General features: G+C 46.9%; 1 protein-coding gene across 2 annotated transcripts in view; it reads right to left on the bottom strand.

The window, feature by feature from the left end:
- ATG4B (autophagy related 4B cysteine peptidase) overlaps nucleotides 1–19,075 on the bottom strand; it is a 362,353-nt gene that overhangs the window by 149,836 nt on the left and 193,442 nt on the right. For both annotated transcript variants that reach the window (XM_085634168.1, XM_085634170.1), the window contains exons 6-7: nucleotides 15,349–15,421; nucleotides 13,416–13,495 (exon numbers count right to left, since the gene is read on the bottom strand). In XM_085634168.1, coding sequence (XP_085490294.1) covers nucleotides 13,416–13,495; nucleotides 15,349–15,421 — 153 coding nt within the window. The remainder of the gene's footprint in view (nucleotides 1–13,415; nucleotides 13,496–15,348; nucleotides 15,422–19,075) is intronic.

Raw genomic sequence — 19,075 nt, 5'->3', positions numbered from 1 at the left:
TCTCTGCTTCCTGCTCCTCATCAGTAACCATCAGCATGGTGATGTCAACCCTGTCATTGTAGAGCTTGAGGCAGTTCACATGGATGACCCTCTTGGGTGTCCTGCTAGTGCCCAGATCAACTAGATAGGTGACCTCACTCTTTCTTTCTAGGATAGGGTAAGGGCCACTCCATTTATATTGGAGAGCCCTTGGTGCCACTGGCTCCAAACCCCACACCTGTTGCCCAGGTTGAAATTCAACCAGTGCAGCTTTTTGGTCATACCAGTGATTCTGGAGCTCCTGGCTGGCCTCAAGGTTCTTGGATGCTTTTTCCATCTACTCAGCCATTCTGGACCTTAGGCCAAGCACATAGTCCACAATGTCTTGTTTGGGCTCTTGAAGAGGCCTCTCCCAGCCCTCTTTTACAAGACAAAGTGGTCCCCTTACAGGATGACCAAACAGAAGTTCAAAGGGTGAGAAACCTACTCCCTTCTGTGGTACCTACCTGTAAGCGAAAAGCAGGCATGGTAGCAGGACATCTCATCTCCTTTTGAGTTTTTCAGGGAGACCCATGATCATACCTTTCAATGTCTTGTTGAATCTCTTAACAAGGCCATTGGTTTGTGGGTTGTAGGGTGTAGTAAACTTATACTGCACTTCACACTCCTTCCAAATGTGTATTAGGTAAGCAGACATGAAGTTGGAACCTCTGTCTGAAACCACCTCCTTAGGAAACCCCACTCTGGTGAAGACACGCAGGAGGGCCTTGGCTACTGCAGGAGCTGTAGTAGTCCTAAGTGGAATTGCTTCAGGGTACCTAGTGGCATGATCCACTACCACTAGAATACATTTGTTCCCTGAGGCTGTGGGAGGTTCAAGTGGACCCACAATGTCCACTCCTACCCTTTCAAAGGGGAGCCCCACCACAGGTAGTGGGATGAGGGGGGCCTTTGGGTGGCCACCTGTCTTGCCACTGGCTTGACAGGTAACACAGGAGCTGACAAACTCCTTCACCTTTTGGTGCATCTGGGGCCAGTAAAAGTGACTCACTAGCCTTTCCCAAGTTTTGGATTGCCCCAGATGTCCAGCTAGGGGGATGTCATGAGCCAAAGTTAGGAGGAACTCCCTGTGCTTTTGTGGCACTACCACCCTCCTGGTGGCTCCAGGAGTGGGGTTTCTTGCCTCAGCATACAGTAATCCCTCTTCCCAATAAACTCTGTGGGTACCACTGACATCTCCCCTTGCTTCTGAAACAGCTTGCTGCATCTGGCTTTCAAGAGTGGGACAGTCTCGCTGACCCTGGCACAGCTCTTCCCTAGAGGGTCCCCCTGGGCCCAAGAGTTCAACCTGGTAAGGGCCAAGCTCCATGGACTCAGTTCCCTCAGGGGTATCCAAATCCTCTCCCTGGGGAGAGGGGTCCTGAATGTTTTGCTGTGTAGAAGCTGGTTCCCCAGTCTTCTTTCCTTTTCTCTTGGTTGGCTGGGCCATTATTTCAGGCTACAGACCTACTTTTTCACCCTTCCTCTTGCTCTGTGCTCTGGTTTGCACACACACCAATTCAGGGATGCCCAGCATGGCTGCATGGGCCTTTAGCTCAACCTCAGCCCAGGCTGAGGATTCCAGATCATTTCCAAGCAGACAGGCAGCTGGCAACTTTGGAGAGACCACTACCTGTTTCAGGCAAGTAACCCCCCCCCCCCCAGCCTAATGTTACCATGGCCATGGGATGACTAGTGGTGACACTGTCAGCGTTGGTGACTGGGTAAGACTTCCCAATCAAGTATTGCTCAGGGGAAACCAGTGTGTCTTTCACCATAGTGACACTGGCACCTGTATCCCTCAGAGCTTCTACCCTAGTTCCATTCACCCAGGGGTACTGTAAGTATTTCTTTAAGTTGGGGGGCCACACAGCTACAGTGGCAAACTCCACTTCTCCCAAGGAGACTAGACTTGCTTCAGTGTGTTCCCAGATTTGCTCAGGGTACACCTCTGATCCCATTTGTATACTTGCTGCCCCAGGAGTAGCTGTACTGGGTGCCTTAGGGGCTTTGTCGTGGGGCAAGCTACAGTTAGGTGTCCTGACTTCTTACAGTTATTACACCAGGCCTTTAAGGGATCCTAGTTCTTCCCCCTATAGGGTTGAGGCACATAGGGAGTAGTTTGGGTCCCACCCACCTGAACAGGTTTTTGGGGCCCTTTGGAAGACTCAGACTTTTTATCTTGGGGATTCTCACCACCTTTCCCCTGGAGAGGTTTCGTGACCACTTTCTTTTGGTCACCCCCAGTGGCTGTCCTGGTCACCCTAGTCTTGACCCAGTGGTCTGCCTTCTTTCCCAATTCTTGGGGAGAAATTAGACCTAGGTCTACCAAATGCTGATGCAACTTTTCATTTGTGCAGTTACTTAATATATGTTCCATCATGAATAAATTGTACAATCCAGTAAAATCCTGCACACCATGTCCAGCTAACCAACCATCCAGTGTCTTCACTGAGAAGTCTACAAAATCAATCTAGGACTGGGTCTGGGTTTTGTGAGCCCCCTGAATCTAATTCTATACTCCTCAGTGGTGAATCCAAATCCCTCAATCAGAGCTTTCTTCATGAGGTCATAGGATCCTGCTTCTGGCCCAGAAAGGGTCAGAAGCCTGTCTCTGCAGTTACCAGAGAACAGTTCCCACAGGAGTGCCCCCCAGAGAGGTTTCCTTACTTTTCTGATATCACAAGCCCTCTCAAAGGCTGTGAACCATTTGGTGATATCATCACCTTCCTCAAATTTAGGGACAATCCCTTTGGGGATTTTAAGGTCAGAAGTTTCCTCCCTATCCTTATTTTTCTTATTGCTGCCACCATTGATGGGTGCTAAACCCATCTCTCTCCTTTCTTTTTCTAGAGCCAGGAGCCTGGACTCTAGCTCTAGTCTTCTGGCCAGCCTCATAAGGCTGTCCTCTTCACTGGTGGGTCCGTCTCTGGTACCAGAGTCACCTGTGTAATCTCTAGGTGCCCAGATGCTAATCCTTGGATTGAAGGGTATGGGTGCCCTCTCCTCCCTAGGGGATAGTATGGGGGGGTTATTGTCAACCTCCTCTGCTTCCCCTTCCTCATCTGACTGGCCATTACCATGTTCAGATGGGTGGTCCTTAGCATACTCAGCCAAGAGCTCCTGGAGCCCTAGGTTGGTTGGATGCAGGCGCATTGGTAAATTTGTAAATTTGCATAGGGACCTCAATTCCTTGAAAGACAAGTGTAAGTAAGGTGTGAGGTCGAGCTCCTCCACCAGGTCCATGTTATTATTGTCACTAACAGCTGGGTTTGTTTGAGTCATTCTAACCTGACAGTTCTAATCCTCTACCCTGACTATAGTGACTTTTATTTTTCTAAAATTCTAATGGGACTTAAGCAAGGCCCTAGCAAGACTTTTAGTAATTTTGGAAAAGACCAATCAGAATTCTAAAGGCAATTGTAAGAGTTCTGTCGTGTGATCAGATGGTAACCAAGTAGTCCAACAAATGCAAGTTTGTATCCCACCGCTGATCCACCAATGTGAGAAAGTGGCTCTGTATATACTGTCCCTTAATAGGTACAGGGTGTACAGAGTCCACAGTCCCCCAGGGTTTGACAGAGGCTAAAGTTAGATATAACCTTACTCTCTAAATTGGTAGCTTGGTCGAGCAGTAAGGCAGTATCAGAGGACAGTGTAAAGCGTTTGTTGTACACACTCAGTCAGCAAATGGCCTCACACACTCAATAACTGAACTCTGGGCTAATGGTTTATATATAAAAAATATATGCTTGTTTTATTTTAGAACCAACACTTGGAATTAAAATATACTTTCTCAGAATGAGATGTTTCATATAAATACTTTTGCAATATGCAATTGACTTTTGTAAACAGTTACAAGTGGTTGCAATAGGCAACTCTATTTTAAACACAACAATGCATTGAGCTCAATGGAAAATTCAAGTTATTTGCAACAGATTACTTTTTAGATTACTTTTGGAATTCCAGGACTGGATCCTAGATTCAGTCCTGGGTCAGTACTCAGAATCAAGTGATGAAAGTCGACTTAATTACTGTAATGATTTTTAAACAATATTTAGCCATTTTAAAAGTTGACACTTAGAAAATATTTCAAAGAAAACAGTCAATGATTCCCTATGGAAGAAAATTCAAGTTGCAGGTACAGTATGTTCTCGTTACTTTTGTAATCCAGTACTGGGTGCCTAGACTCAGTACTGGGACCTTTATCCAAAACAGGTAAGTAATTACGTTTTCAGATATTATACGATTTTTGAAGAATATTTAAAGATTGCAGAAATCGACACTTAGAAGAAATTTCACAGAAAAACAGTCAATGATTTCCTTCGGAAGAAAATTGGGTTACGGGTAAGTACAGTTGTAAGTATTTTTCAGAGTCAGTGCTGGGCACCTAGATCCAGCACTGGGAGCTCACCTAAGAGCAGGTGAGTAATTTCGTTTTCGTTACTCGGCTGATTTTTGGTGAATATTTTAAGATTTGAAAAGTCCACACTTAGAAGAAATTTCAGGAAAAAGCCAGTCAATGTTACCCTATGAGGAAAATAGAGTTATCGGCTTAAGGGTAAGTACTCGACTGGCAGAGTTGAGGTTCTGGGCATAGACTCAGGGGTCCCCCAGGGTCAGTTAGATACAGTTGGTTCACCCTCAGCGACTCTAGGGCGGCCGGGTGCAGAGGGAGTTAGGCACAATGTTATCCTATGAGGGATAGGGGGGCCTTGGTTGGTGGCTGCTGACTGGCAAGCCACGCGGCTGTGGGAGCTGGGCTCCTGGTCACTTACTCAGGGCAAGTGAGGAAGTAGGTAGGTGTAGAGTTTTCACTGCCAGGGACACTCGGGAGGCTGGGTGCAGGGTGCTTTTGAGCCTTCGGGCGCTCAATTGATTTCAATGGGAAATCTCCGGTTTAGAAAAAGACTGCAAGCTCGGGGACGAGGATTCTTCAGGTGCCACCACCACTTCGAGAGGTAATTTGGGTAGTTAGAGGATAGGTAGGTACCCCGGGATTGGGCACAGGGGGCCGCGGGGTGCCGCGTGCAGGGGTGCCTTTTGGTGTCGGGAAATCTTACCCTCTGTTGATCGCAGTAGGGGGGGCACCTTGTTCTGAGGCTGCAGGCTTCTTCAGGAGTGTCGAGGGAGGTCCTTGGGTGCCGGACTCGGGGTCACAGTCGCCGTGGGGTCGTCCTTGTGGTCTTTGTTCACTCCGGCACTGGCCAGGCTTGGCTGATGCAGAGTGTGCTGGGTTCGCGGTTTCGGGCTGCTGCCAGGGATTAGAGGTAGGTTTTGAGTAGAGCATCTACTCATGGGAGTCCCAGGGGCTTAGAGCCAAAAGGTAGCCAGGTCCTCCGGGGTTTGTGAGGTTGCTGGCCACAAGAGATGCCGGATTGGAGCAGGTTCGAGGGTCGACAGGCCGGTAGGGCTGGGGCCAAAGCAGTTAGTGTCTTCCTCTTTTTAGCAGCTGCAGGGCAGGTCTTCTTTCTTCTTGCTCTTCTTTGTAGTTTTGAATCTGGAATCTGGGGAAGGAAGGTTCAGGGCGCCCCTAAATACTAGATTTAGGGGCATTACAGGTAGGTGAAGGGCAGGGACCAATGGGTCCCTGTCCTGGGGTGGGTACACCCCCTATCCTGCCTCTCTCCTGTGGGAGGGGGGCAGTAGCCTAGTCCTGATAGGGTAGGGCTCCCCATCTCCAAGATGGCGAGAGCCCAGAGATGTGCTTCACCTCGCCTCCCCCACCTGAGGGGTGGGGTTGGCAGGCTGGCACATCCCCTGTCCTTATTTGGGGTTTCCGGCCAAAGCTTCCAGCCACAGTGGGGTGTTGCAGTGGCCTGGGAAAGCTCACAGAGGCGGCATGCCTTTGAAGCTTCCCCCTGTATATCCTGGGGGAGGAGATTTAGCACCTCGCCCAGGATGTGCATTGTTGCAGGCCCAGGAGAGCAGGGGCTCTCCTACCCAGGGGTACAGCAACATGTCTGCTGGGTGGCAGCCTAGGCAGCCTCAGAGCAGACGTGGATTGTAGGTTAGGTTTAAGGGGGCACCTCTAAGATGCCCTCTGGGGTGCTTGGTACATTAAATCCCACACTGGCATCAGTGTGGGTTTAATGTGCTGAGAAGTTTGATACCAAACTTCTCAGTCTTTAGTGTTGCCATTATGGTGCTGTGGAGCTCGTGTTTGACGAGCTCTCAGCACCATGTACTCTTAAATGGCAGCACTGCACTTACAGTGCTCAGGAATGGACCTGGGTACTGTAGGGGCACAGGGCTCCTGCTCCTGTGCCCACACCATTGGCATAAGGCACCCAGCTAGAGGGGTGGCTGATGTATGCCATGGCAGTGTAGGTGATGGGCATGGCACACAGGGATGTGTATCATGTCGACTTTGTTTTTGTCCTGCACCCAAACACTCAGCCTGCAAAGGCAGTGTGTGTGTGTAAGGGTACAGGGCCTCCAAGGGTGGCACAAGGAGTGCTGCAGCCCTTAGAGGCCTTCCCTGGTCACAAGGCCCTGGGTACCTAGGGTACCATTTAGCAGGGGCTGACATGTGGCCAGGGTTTGCCAATTTGGGTTTGGTTTGTTTTAGAGAAGGAACATAGGCCCTGGGCACCTGATTGGCAGGAGTCCAGGGCACACTCAGTCAAAGTACATTCAGCAATTCAGCAAAAAGTGGGGGCATACCATGCAAGAAAGATGGCACTTTCTCACAGTACGTGAGTGCCTTTGTGGGTCTGCGAGTGGGTGGGTGTGTGTGTGAGTGGCTTTGTGGGTCTGTGAATGGGTGCGAGTGGCTTAGTGGGTCTATGAGTAGGTGTGAGTGCCTGTTAGGGTCTGTGAGTGGATGTATGAGTACCTGTGTGGGTCTGTGAGTGGGTGTATGAGTACCTGTGTGGGTCTTTTTTGTTTTCAAAGTGCACCAAGATTCGTGGAACCGTAGCAGATTTACATGGGGGGGCCATTCTCAGCCTCGTTAGGGATCCGCGGGTTCCCAAAGTGGAAAGAAAAAACAGTCTAGCTCAATTTTGTACTCAACATAGGTCCATCTGACTCTCCTCTTTTTCTCAGACCTGAACACTCACAATTGCACTTAGGAACTGCATACCAATCAGACATACTTAGTTCACGTTTGGGAGTACGTGTGCAGGACCTGCTTAAACAGCTCCCGGTTTCTTTCTTTTGGAGAATTGATTGCACGGCAGACCAGCAGAGGAACCTACTTCACTTCTTTTAACACTCCAATAGGTGTTACCACTGGGAAAAAAAGAGAGATACTCTTTGTGATCTCTCTTTCTATTGCTTATCCCAACTCGACCCATAGCATCACTATGGAGAATAACCAAGGCCTCTCTTTTAGCGACGACCTTGTGACAGAAATCCTCAGAACCCCCCTACTTTTGGACCCTGATGGGGCAGTGGCATCCAGCAGTCAAGACAGTGATTGGTATTCCATCATTGCCATGAAGAGACAACTGATAAAGATCAGACCATTGCGAGCAAAAATAGCTCGCAATGGTCTGATTGTTGCCAAAGTGCCAAGAATCTTTCCAGAAGACACGCAATTCAAGGAAGAGTGGTTCCTAGTTGCCTGGACGTGAACTAGGGACTGGCTCGTATTGATTATCAAAACAACCAAACGTCTAGCGGACGATCTGATCATCAAGATTACGGTGGCCGAAGGAGCTTTAAAAGCCAGTATTACCATCACGGCATTTAAGACGAAGCTGGCGGAAATCAACAGCGAAATAGCAGAGAACAAAGAGTACCTCATGAAACAAAAAGTCATAAAACTCCAGAAGGATATAGCAAAGCTTAGCAAAGACAAAATATAACCTCACTTAAAAGGAAAATACTGCCCAACACATGAAGACAACTCATCGGAGGAGAGCCAATCTTCAAGAAGGAGGAATTCCTCAAGCAGCAGCAACTCCAGCATAGATAATTGGGGTGGACCACAACATAGGATAGAACCACCACACCCGATGTTTGGTTTCGGGATGCCGCCTTACTAAGGGACCCCCGATGTGGCAGTATCCGGGTTTCCACATGGTCCGCAACCACCGTTCACTCCCTTCAACAAACCTTTTTTAGGCAGAGGCTGGGGCAGAGGGAGAGGCAGAAAAAGAGGAGGACACAATCAACCGAAACAGGTCCAACGGCAGGGCCAGCCTCAGCAACAACACATGGAGCTCAGGAGCCACACAGGGAAGACAAACTAATTGTGAATCTCTCCTCCAGACCCCTCAGTTACATAGAAAAGAAAGTCCTGTGAAGGGGACTGGGTTTTGTTCCCACACCCAGAATTGACCACTTCAGAACAAAGTGTGAACTCCACAATTTCTTCTGCAAAATACAAGCCTTCTTTGCAGGTCAACCGGAAACCCCACCAGTGGACTCTGGTCTACGTAAACCTTCATTTTTTACCCCAACGCAAGTATGGTGCCATCAGAGGTCCTTACCTTTGAGAAAACAGTCCTAAAAGAAGTTAACAACAACAAAGTCAACAGGACTTTTTACAATACTTTCAAGCAGGAAACCGAAGCGGTCCGCAACCTGGCGAATGACACCACCATAACCATAAAAGAGGCTGACAAAGGGGGCTCAGTTGTCATAATGTCAACCACGGATTAAAGGAATGAATGCATCTGCCAATTAACTGACAGAAGGTACTACACTCCCCTACAGGAAGATCCTACTACACGCTTGATCACAAAAATAAAATCCATAGTGACAGCGGGCTTTAACCAGGGATGATCAGCAAACATGAGGCAGACTTTCTGATCAATGAAAACCCGAGACTGCCCAACTTTGACACCCTTCCCAAGATACACAAAGGGACACGACCACTACCAGGAAGGCCGATCGTGTTGGGCATAGGGTCTGTCCTGGAACCCCTCTCGAGGTTTTGCGACCATTACCTAAAACCATTGATAAAGGAAACTCCCTCATTGGTTCTAGATATGAGAGAGGTCTTGAACCTAATTGAAACCAAGAACACAGAGGGCCTCCAGTTGAATGTCATCGTGACCTTAGATGTAGAGGCCCTCTACACTAACATCCCCCAACAAGCAACACTGGAGGTTGTAGAGGAGATCCTGAGATCAACACATTGGACAGCAACAACCTCAATAAGTTTAATTATGGAATGCGCTAACATAGCACTGACGGAAAACCTTTTCAGTTTGAGGACTGTCTCTACCACCAAGCACAAGGGACGTCAATGGGCAGTACATTCGCCCCCAGTCTGGCATGTCTCTACATGTTAGACTTCGAGGCCAAACACATACTTACAGACACAAACCCCTACAAAGATAACATTATTCTGTGGCATCGTTACATTGACGACGTCCTTGTCTTTTGGAAGGGCGGCCAAGAAAATATCCAAGCCTTCGCCACTTGGTTCAATGGCTTGAACCCGTATTTAAAATTCACGGAAAACACCTCTGACTAGGAATTACACTTCCTGGATTTAATGATCAGCCTCAAGTCAGACAAACTGAAGACAAGGACTTACAAGAAGCCCACAGACAGTCACAGCCCTCTGCTGTACAGCAATTTCCATCCCAAAGCCCTTTGGGAGAATTTACCTTATGGGCAATTCCTCCAGATACAACGAAACTGTAGCAACCTGAGTGAATTCATCAATCAATCATCTGAGCTCACAAACCATCTAGCCAGACGGGAATACCCATTGAAAAATATAAGACCAGCCCAGAAGAGAGCCCGAAATAATAACAGGGAGGCACTCCTGGAAGCACAGCCTAAATCTTAGGAAAGGAATCTAATCTGTGTGACCACGTACACGCCAGAATCGATGATCAGAAGGGTAATAAAAAAAACACTGGAGGATTCTCCAGATTGGCGAACATGCACCTAGTCCTCCGAGATTTGCATTTAAAAGAACAGCAAACCTGAAAGATATGCTGATCAATACCAGACCCAAAAAGAGGGAGCCACAACATCAACTGTTGAACCTGCCCCGTGGTTGGCCACTACCCATATGGGCAATGCGCAGTTTGCCCCCTAACTAGTGCAACCAAGATGGTGACATTAACTAATACCGTCCCATGGACGCAGACGAAACATACGAACTGCAATACATGCAACTGTGTCTCACTAATCAGTTGCCTGTGCCAACTCAAATATGTGGGGATGACAACACACCCTGTGAAACAAGAATAACGGAGCACAGAAGCAATATTAGATGTAAGACGACAAACACCAAAATGTGTGCCCACTTTACAGCAATGAACCACAATTTCAATGACCTACACAGGACTATCCTGGAATTCCACCCCAAATACATAAGGAAGCTCTCTTCAGGAAGGAGCAAAACTGGGTCTTCAGGCTCTCTTCTCATATCATAGGGCTGAATGACGATATCCCCTAGGGTGAGCTGAACTAATCAGTATGTTTACATTTTCCCACTGATGCAAATTAATCAGAACATTTATCCCTTACATCTTCAACTGAGTACATGCCAAAAAAAACATAGGTGGGACCATGCCCCACCAGAGACCTGCGAAATACCATAAAGCAAACTCATCTCCACACTGGGAATCAACAATTGTCAAGGGGATACCACAACTTACAAACAAACCCCCTTTCTCTAATCAGGGTTACTAGTCCCTGTACCACGAAAAGGATGGGCTTGCACCAGTCACCAGAGGAACCCTTGGAAATAACCCTCATGGGCCCTGGAGGAACACCCTCTACCTACCTACATAACATATATCGAATAGGGCTTATTTATGTATCCCAGTAAGGTGGTACTACACCTTAAGTGTAAGAAAAACACACCCCTAGAGGTACATTTAACCTCTGTATGCATGTTGAGCGGTGACCGCTTAAATATATCAACGAGGATTGCCTTATATGCTGACCCCTGGTTCTCCTACATACCGTGCTATTATCTGCCCTGCCGACTTTGCTACGGACATGTTGACTGCTGCCTTCTTCTCCCTCCTATGTCTACCACCCAGAAGCATACTGAACATGTTTGCATTGTGATGTACCTGGCAGGTTCTGTTGGTTGTTCTTTTGTTGTAAACATTGCAAAATGTTCAATAAAAAAAAATAAAAAAAATATATCAACAAGGAGACTATTCTATTTACTACAAACTCACCAAAGATGGCTGCCCAGGTTAGCGTTATAGCGTCTCCGCTGTTTCTAACATTATCGTGCAACCCTTAAAAGGCCACCCCCGGCACTTCCCTTTACGGGATCCAGAACCGGGGTAGGAGCACAGCTAGTTGCCACGCCGCCTTCCGTGAGTACGGAAATCTTTGAATACACCGCAGTAAGTATGCCGCAGCTCCCGGTAAGACACTGGAAATCACTGTGATTGAACGCCTGTTTTCCATATACTTCTCAACCACACACAGATCGTGAGTAATGACACACTCTGTTTCAAAGCTCCCGTCGTCACAGACCTGCAACATATTGGGTGAGTGGAAGTCAGCAGTCCGTTTCGGACATTGTAAGGAACGCACCTTTTTACTATAAGCATCCACTGCCTATCATCATGATGAGAGCAATGGCAAACAGATTTTGCCCGCATTGTGTATGTGCAGATGTGTACTAGGTTGTCAAATGAATTATGGGTTAGGTGGCTAACCCCCTTTTGGGTCACAAACAAGTTCATAAATATGCCGCAATAGCCCTTTGCATCCACTGTAACTTGTGAACTTACCCACAATATATGTCTGTTTGTCTTGTTCGTGTTTTTATGGTTGGCTCAGTGATGAACGTCAGATCATAAGTCTGTGTCACAACTATGATTTGAAAAGGAACTCCTCCATTTTCAGGGACACATATGACAATATAATTTGCCGCAATAATCACGATGAGCTGGTTATGATTAATTAGTCATGGCAATAATTTTACATCACGCCAATGGCGCTAGCACACACAGGATTTTCCCCATTAATTCTCACGTGGAGCACATCGATGCACCACACAGGAGCTACAAAATGAGTTCCACTTATGGTCAATGAATGCCTCACTACCGCCTCAAAAACACTCGGATCCCTTGGCCACCATGCACTGCGGGGTGTTTCTGTCACACATTACCTAAAAGTTGTTTTTATTATCACTTTCTCTTTCAGGTCACAGAATACTAGGTGAATCGGACCTGGTATTCATTTGCAAAGCTGGTAACTATTGTATCCCCTCACTTTTAGAACCAGCATTGTGGTAGTATGAAGAGTTTAGATACTCTCTCTGAAACTATCGGTCCTGATGAATTGCCACAATACCCGTTAGGGGCTACCATAGACAAGAAACATGTCGACCTTCTACAGCACACATTACCTTTAGGATCATTGTATCCGGTTAGGGATCCTTGTTTTAGTTAGGTTAGTGAACCCTAGGAATACAATTTAGGCAATAGGGTTGCCCTAACCTTTTTAGACACCACTTCGCACTCACTACACTACCTATTCCACACACTCACACGCACCTAATTGCTTCTTCAAAAAGATCTCCGCCAAAGAGCCCCTTCGCGGGTGCCCGTCAGGCTTTGCAGCGCCGGCACGACGAGGAGCAGTCCCAATGATGAAACATGACATCCTTCGGGTGTATGAGGGCACTTTTTCTCAGACATGAACACTCACACTTGCACTTAGGAACTACATACCAATAAGATATACTTAGTTCACGTTTGGGAGTACGTGTGCAGGACCTGTTTAAACAGCTCTCAGTTCTTATCTTATGGAGAACTCCTCTAACGCACACATGGGGTCAGGGTACCTCTACCCTGAGGCCTTTAAGATTTAGCAAATAAATGTTTAGACCCTGGGACTGTTCCCTGATACTTAAAATGGCGGCCACACCCTCCCGGTCAGGTTGTGGTCAGCCAATCACGGCATTGCTGGTGGCGCATGACTTCTCTGATCCACCGCAGAGGATCCGAGGGGAATCCGCGTCCCTAAATGTACAATTTTTTTTTTTTTTTTCAATTACTCCACCACTGAACGGATTTACACCAAATCACAAAAAGGGCTCTTTCTGGACTAAAAGCTACCTCTCTGTCAACTAACTCCAGCAGTTCGGACTGTAGTCGTGTTTAAAATCCCTATGGAAATTTTTGACCCCCCCGACTGACGAATCACTCCGAAACTTTCCATGCAGAACTAGACAGAGTGGGCCACTTTTGGGGAAAATTTCATGAAGATTCGTCAAACGGCACCAAAGTTATAAGCAAGTCAAAAAATCCTTTTCATATGAAAACTAGGTCCTAACTATAACCAACTAGGGGCGACCACCAGTAAGGTACACACAAACACATACACACGTCAAATCAAAGTATTAATTATGAAAAAAGAACTTCCATTTACAAGTAAGATTTATTATAAAGTCTACCAAGTTGCACAAAGTTGTGCAACAATCATAGATACTTCTAAGAACTACTTACTTATATCTTCTATTACCACAGTGTTGTCCATGGCAATGTGGACCGCCAGCTGGCTCCAAGAATCAAAAACTGCCAATTTCCTAGGAGAAGAGAAATCAAGAAAGAGATTGTGAGGTGAGAGAGAGGCTGTCATTATAGAGACAGGGAAAGAATCAAAAGAAACATTATAAGAGAGAGGGGGAGGAAGTTCAGTCCTCCTTTAGTCAATGTTTCTGATCGCAGCTAGTGTTATAGGGTATTATGCAGTTAAGGTGTATGGTTTACAATGGATTTGTTCACACCAGGCCATTCTGATGTAAGTTGACCAAGTATATTTGCATATTACTGTCGGTGCTAGGTCACCACAAACAAGTTAGCACAGTTATGTTATGTTAATATAATCTGTAATGCTCACAAATCACAAGAGACGGGGTATCCTGGCACAACGCAGCTCATAAACCAGTAGGCAAACTAAATGAAGCTAGAAACAGTGAAGTTTTAAGAAGTTTTCCAAATCTACGATGGTCCACGCATTGACATATATGGAATAGGAGCTTATTCCAAAGCCGAGGGGCAAGATAGGAGAAAGATCTACCTCCTGAACGAGACTTGCTAATCCGTGGCACTGAGAGCAAGGCTTCATCGCTGGATCTTAAGGATCTGCTTGGACAATAATGGACAATCTTGAGGGACAGATCACTCGGGCCTTTTCCATGTAAGGACTTATGAGTCAGACAACAAATCTTGAAAATTATTCTTTTACAAATCGACAGCCAGTGAACTACATTCAAAAGAGGGGCGGATGCCATCCTGGCTATAGAATTGTTAATGAGACGGAATGCCATATTTTGAACGACTTGCAGTTTGTTTCAAAGCAGTTTCATTTATTGAAGCATTACAATAGTCCAAGCAATTGATGACCATAGCTTGGACTAATGTTTTCCTCACTGCAAGCACCAAGAAGAGAACAACTCTTTATAATAGGCGCAACATATGAAAGCAGGAGTCGATGGTGTCAGCAACCTGTTCTTTCATAATAAGTGCTTGGTCAAGACAGACACCCACGTTTTTTGCGACCAATTTCGGAGTAGGAGCTTGGCCTAGTTCAAAAGGCCACCATGCAATCAGGTGACCAGAACTGTTGCGCCTTGCCAAACTTCATTATTTCAGTTTAGTTGCCATTTAACTGAAGACAATTCTCTGTCATCCAATTTGCAACGGCACTCAAACCTGCTGAGAAACACTGTGTGCTCTTTCTCCTGAGCCGGATATCAGTGGTAAGTAGTGTTCTGTTTCCATGTATGGATGCTATGGATTGTTCAGTCCTCATGTGAGGGATACTTTGGGGAACTCAGTTTTATGCGTGGTTTGATGTTAACTGCCTTGTCTCGATTTGTGGGCCACTGTGATGCATTCAGACGCCTTGGTTTAATGTATTCACCTGCTCTGTCCCAATAATAAATCATTGTAAGGTAATCTGCCTCTACAATAAGTAGGTGTACTACTTCACTTTTAAGTGTGCCAGCAGGTTTTTAGGTGCTAGTCTTGCTCACAGGTGCCTGCAGGGAAGATCACATGAACATATATAACAGAACTTCTGATCCCAAGGCAGTGTGTGCTGTCGAGTTCATATACTTTATTTGGGTAAAACCTAATGTAAAATGTCCATGTGATTCGTTACCAGGGCAGGGTGCAGTCAGGTACTCTGAATGCTATTATTCTAGGGAAGTGAGCAGTGATTTGCTCACAAGAGCTGTTCTCATGACAGGATGCTGTGTGGAGCTCATATGCTTTGCGCTCAGGGAAGGGTGCTGTGAGGTGTTTCTCTGCATGGCTATGAAGTCCTAAGACCCCAGTGAAGGTAACATATAAGTTCACACATGCTGTGTTTATATTTATCTAGACGTTATGTCTTCAGCTAGAATGAAGAAGCAGAAGATAGGTAAAAACTTACTTGAGCACTTGCGCCACTGTGTTTGGTCCATACCACTGGCCGATGGATTTTCCCTCGCCAACTCCCATCTGAGCTGCACAAACAAACATAAATTAGCCAACTGTGGTATTTAAGAATAGACTTATTTCTCTATTAGGATCCCAGACCCATAGACCCATCCAACAGGTGTAACTCTTGTATATAACTTGGCGTATGGTGCAAACAAGAACTACAAAAGAGTTAATCTAACAATACTCTTCTTTTCGGCTCCTGACCCTACGTGGGTAGGGAGGTGGGGGGGGCACAATAAGAAAGTATAATGTGGACAACAAGATAGCCCACCCTCTGCTCGCCGTTCAAGGGAAGTGGACACTGCTTACGAGATGCCCGCTAAACAGTCTAAAGATCATTTTCGGCCTGGTATCTTCCCTTTTAGCCTTCCACAACTCAAGGATAAATCCGCCACTCATCCTTCCTATGTCAATGATTACAATGTAAAGGTTGTCTGCTCTTCTCGCCCAGACCCCTATGCAGCTGCAACTCCACCCACCCGAATCCCATCACAATTACGCTGGAAACTGAAGGCACATCTGTTCCTCCCAACCGGTTCCTTGTAACGGGGCATCTTATCCTTCTGGATACTTCATATCTGCATCATCTGTCTCTTTATTCTCATCATACCATTCATATGCATAGGTTCGGCTTGACTCCTGCATCTGACTGACTGAAGGATTTAAATGAGGCCTCTCGCCACTAAGATTAACACCTCCTATGCTCCAATGTTCTTGCATTACCTCCTTGTCCATCTTCCTGTCCCATTCCTCACGCGTGAGCAGTTCGCCTGCTCTACAGAAACTATTACCTAGCAGAGGTCAAAATACTTCCCCCAATATGGCGCTGCCTATCCAGCATGCATAAAGGGGAAAGCATGTCACTAGGAGATCCTGTTCTTTTCTTTCTGCGCTGCAGAAGTGTTGCCTAGCGTGGCCAGGTAAGATGATCATGCTTTTATTTTAATGCTTTAACATGTTTCTGCCTACTGTGAGACTTGCTTTAGTAGTCTGTGTTTAGGGGTCCTGGCCGCTCTGCACAGCAAGCATTGGCCTGTGTTTCTGGGCTACGGAGCTGAGCTTCCTTTCGCCCGTTCTCGTCCCCCGCGGGCAGGCGGTTGCCGCGGTGGATGTGGGTTTGCGGCTTCTTTACTGCCAGGCCTCCTGATTACAGGGGCATTTTTTTGCTCAACAGGTGCAGCTGCACACTTGTGGCTGGGTTTTTTCCTGGCTAAATGCTGGCACGTTGGGCCTTTTCATTTACATTTAATTCATGGCTCAGGTTGCCGCTTTTAGCATTCATGTTTTTTTTGTGCTGTTCTATGTTCTGCCGTATGTCTTGCTATTAGGGGTGGGCGGAATTTGCTAAATTCACTTTTGCAAATTATCGCGAAAATGTTAAAAAATCTCCGCAAACACGCAGAAATATCGCGACGATGCAGAAGTTTTTTTCCCGCCCGTTCGCGGTAATTTCTGCGTGGTCGCGGCTCGCCAACTTACCCATGGGGTTGCTCGCGGGCGCGGCCATCTTGTTTTCACTTGTCTCGCGGTGCATGATCGCGAGAAGAAAGACGTGATCGCGCGACGCATGACGTTACTGCGGGCGCGAACTGTCGCGAGACAGCGCAAATGGCTACCAACAATCCAACATCTCGTGGAGAACGCGACCGGATTGGGAAAACTTGTCGGCGAACGCGGTGATTCAGGTAAGGCGATCGCGTGCACGCGAGAATGTATTATTTTACAGCGCGAGCAAGAAACAAATTATCGCTAAGCTGCGGAATGCGGAAATCGACATTTTCGCGCTTTCCGGTGAACGCGAAAATGCCAAATTATCGCAATTTCCGCGAACGGAACGGAATTTTGGCTCAGGCCTACTTGCTATAGCATGCCGGGCTTACTTGGAGTATTCTGTGGAAGGCTCTCACTCTCAAGAGCTATGGGTTCCAGTTTTTGACTTCACACGTTTTATGAGCGGTATTTCTGGACAGCTGCCCCCGCCCGCAGCATTCTGCTTCAGTGGGAGGGGTTGGTGCACCCCCGCATTCTAGCGATGTGTTGTGCCGGTTTTCGGTGTTCCTGGGCTGTTTTGCTCTGCATTAGCAAGCAGGGCCTAGGGGCTACGGGTTTGTGTTTCCATTTTTTTATTGTTTTTTTTTTTTTTTTTAATACATATATTATAATAACTGTATGCATTATCATACAATAAATATATAAGAAAATTGTTATATATAAGCATATAGTAAAACTTTCTGATTAATCATATTATATAATTTAATAAATACATTGGAGTCTCTCGCCCTACCTCCGGTCCTTACTGCGTGTGGGCTGGGTATGCTGTGGCCTTATTTGTCCCCCCCCAGCCCCCACACAGCATATGAGGGTTCCATTCAGTTGGCTCTGCCACATGTCCGGCCTCTCTGGATGCCATCATGTTGTATATCGCAGGAGGTAGCTTTTGCTACCTCATGGTTTTGGCATACAGGGTAATCAGAGTGGTTGAGGTTGTTGGATTGTGGCTGGTGCTACAATGGAGCCATCGGAGGTGGAACCAGGTCCTTCTGTGCATCCTTCATTGGCTTCCTTACAGGCCATAGTTGAGGCTGCCGAGGTGGCAGCCTTTAGGGCCCGGGCATCCACCACTTAAGGTCCCAGGCAGGATGTGTTTTAGCCTGATGGGGGTGATGGGGAGGAGAGCCGGGTGAGTCATTATTTTCAGGATTCTGATCTGGCAGACCTACTAAGGCATCTTAATGAACTCTAGTCTCCACTCATCTAGCGCAACGGCTAAAGCGGACGATTTTGATCGTTTTTTGGCCTCATTTGGGCCTGTTGATCCCGAGACTGTACCCTTACATAATGCTATTTGGGCTGGGTCTGGTCTAGTGGCTTAGTGGACTGATGCAACCACTGTGGGGACCTGCATTTGACCTCATAGTCACAGGTTCTTATCCCGGTGTCTCTCCATTTTTCCATCTGGTAGGCCTTGGCCGCAGTTCGAGCTGCTATGTTTCATTTCCCCTCATCGGTTGGGGGTCAAGGAGTGTGTAATCAGACGGACGGCTAGGAGACAAAGTTTTATGTGTGTCATCAAGGGGGGATGCTGGTTCCCTTCCTTTTTGTGCGATCCCGGGTAAGGAGCATGGGCCTGCGGTTTAGCTCAGTATCCAAGTAACCCAAACTTGCAGCTCCTGAATAGTGCTTCCTCAACGTCTCTCGACCTAATGGGCGCCTGCATGCATATTCCCATCCATCTGGCTGGTCAGCAGTTTCTTTGTTTTGCTGTGGGCCAGGCTACTACAGTTTCCAGGTGCTTCTTTTTCGACTTTTCATCAGTGCCAAGGGGTATTTCCAACCCTCTTGACCCCACTGGCTCAGGGTATTTGAGTCTACCCATATCTTGGTGATTGTCTCTCCTTCTTTCCCTAGGTAACGGGGAGGTGCGGTAAGTCTGTCATCTTCTGGATTTTATTGGGTTTCTTTTCATCCACAGGTTGTGTTCCCTGTGCCAAACTTATTCTCTGATGTTAATCAGGGCCCTCTTCCATCTATTTCACCTTCTATCCTGGGTTCTTTCGCAACCTTCGGTATCTGCCAGTCACTGACTGCGGAGTCTCGGGGAGATGGCCTCATTATTGCCTGTGCTTCCTGGGCCTATCTCCATTTAGTCACTGGTATCCGGCTTCTCATTAATAAGT

Source organism: Triturus cristatus, chromosome 11, assembly GCF_964204655.1.
Source record: "Triturus cristatus chromosome 11, aTriCri1.1, whole genome shotgun sequence".
In the NCBI taxonomy this organism is placed as follows: domain Eukaryota; kingdom Metazoa; phylum Chordata; class Amphibia; order Caudata; family Salamandridae; genus Triturus; species Triturus cristatus.
The sequence above is the reverse complement of the archived record's forward strand: the minus strand, read 5'-3'. Positions and strand labels throughout refer to the sequence as shown.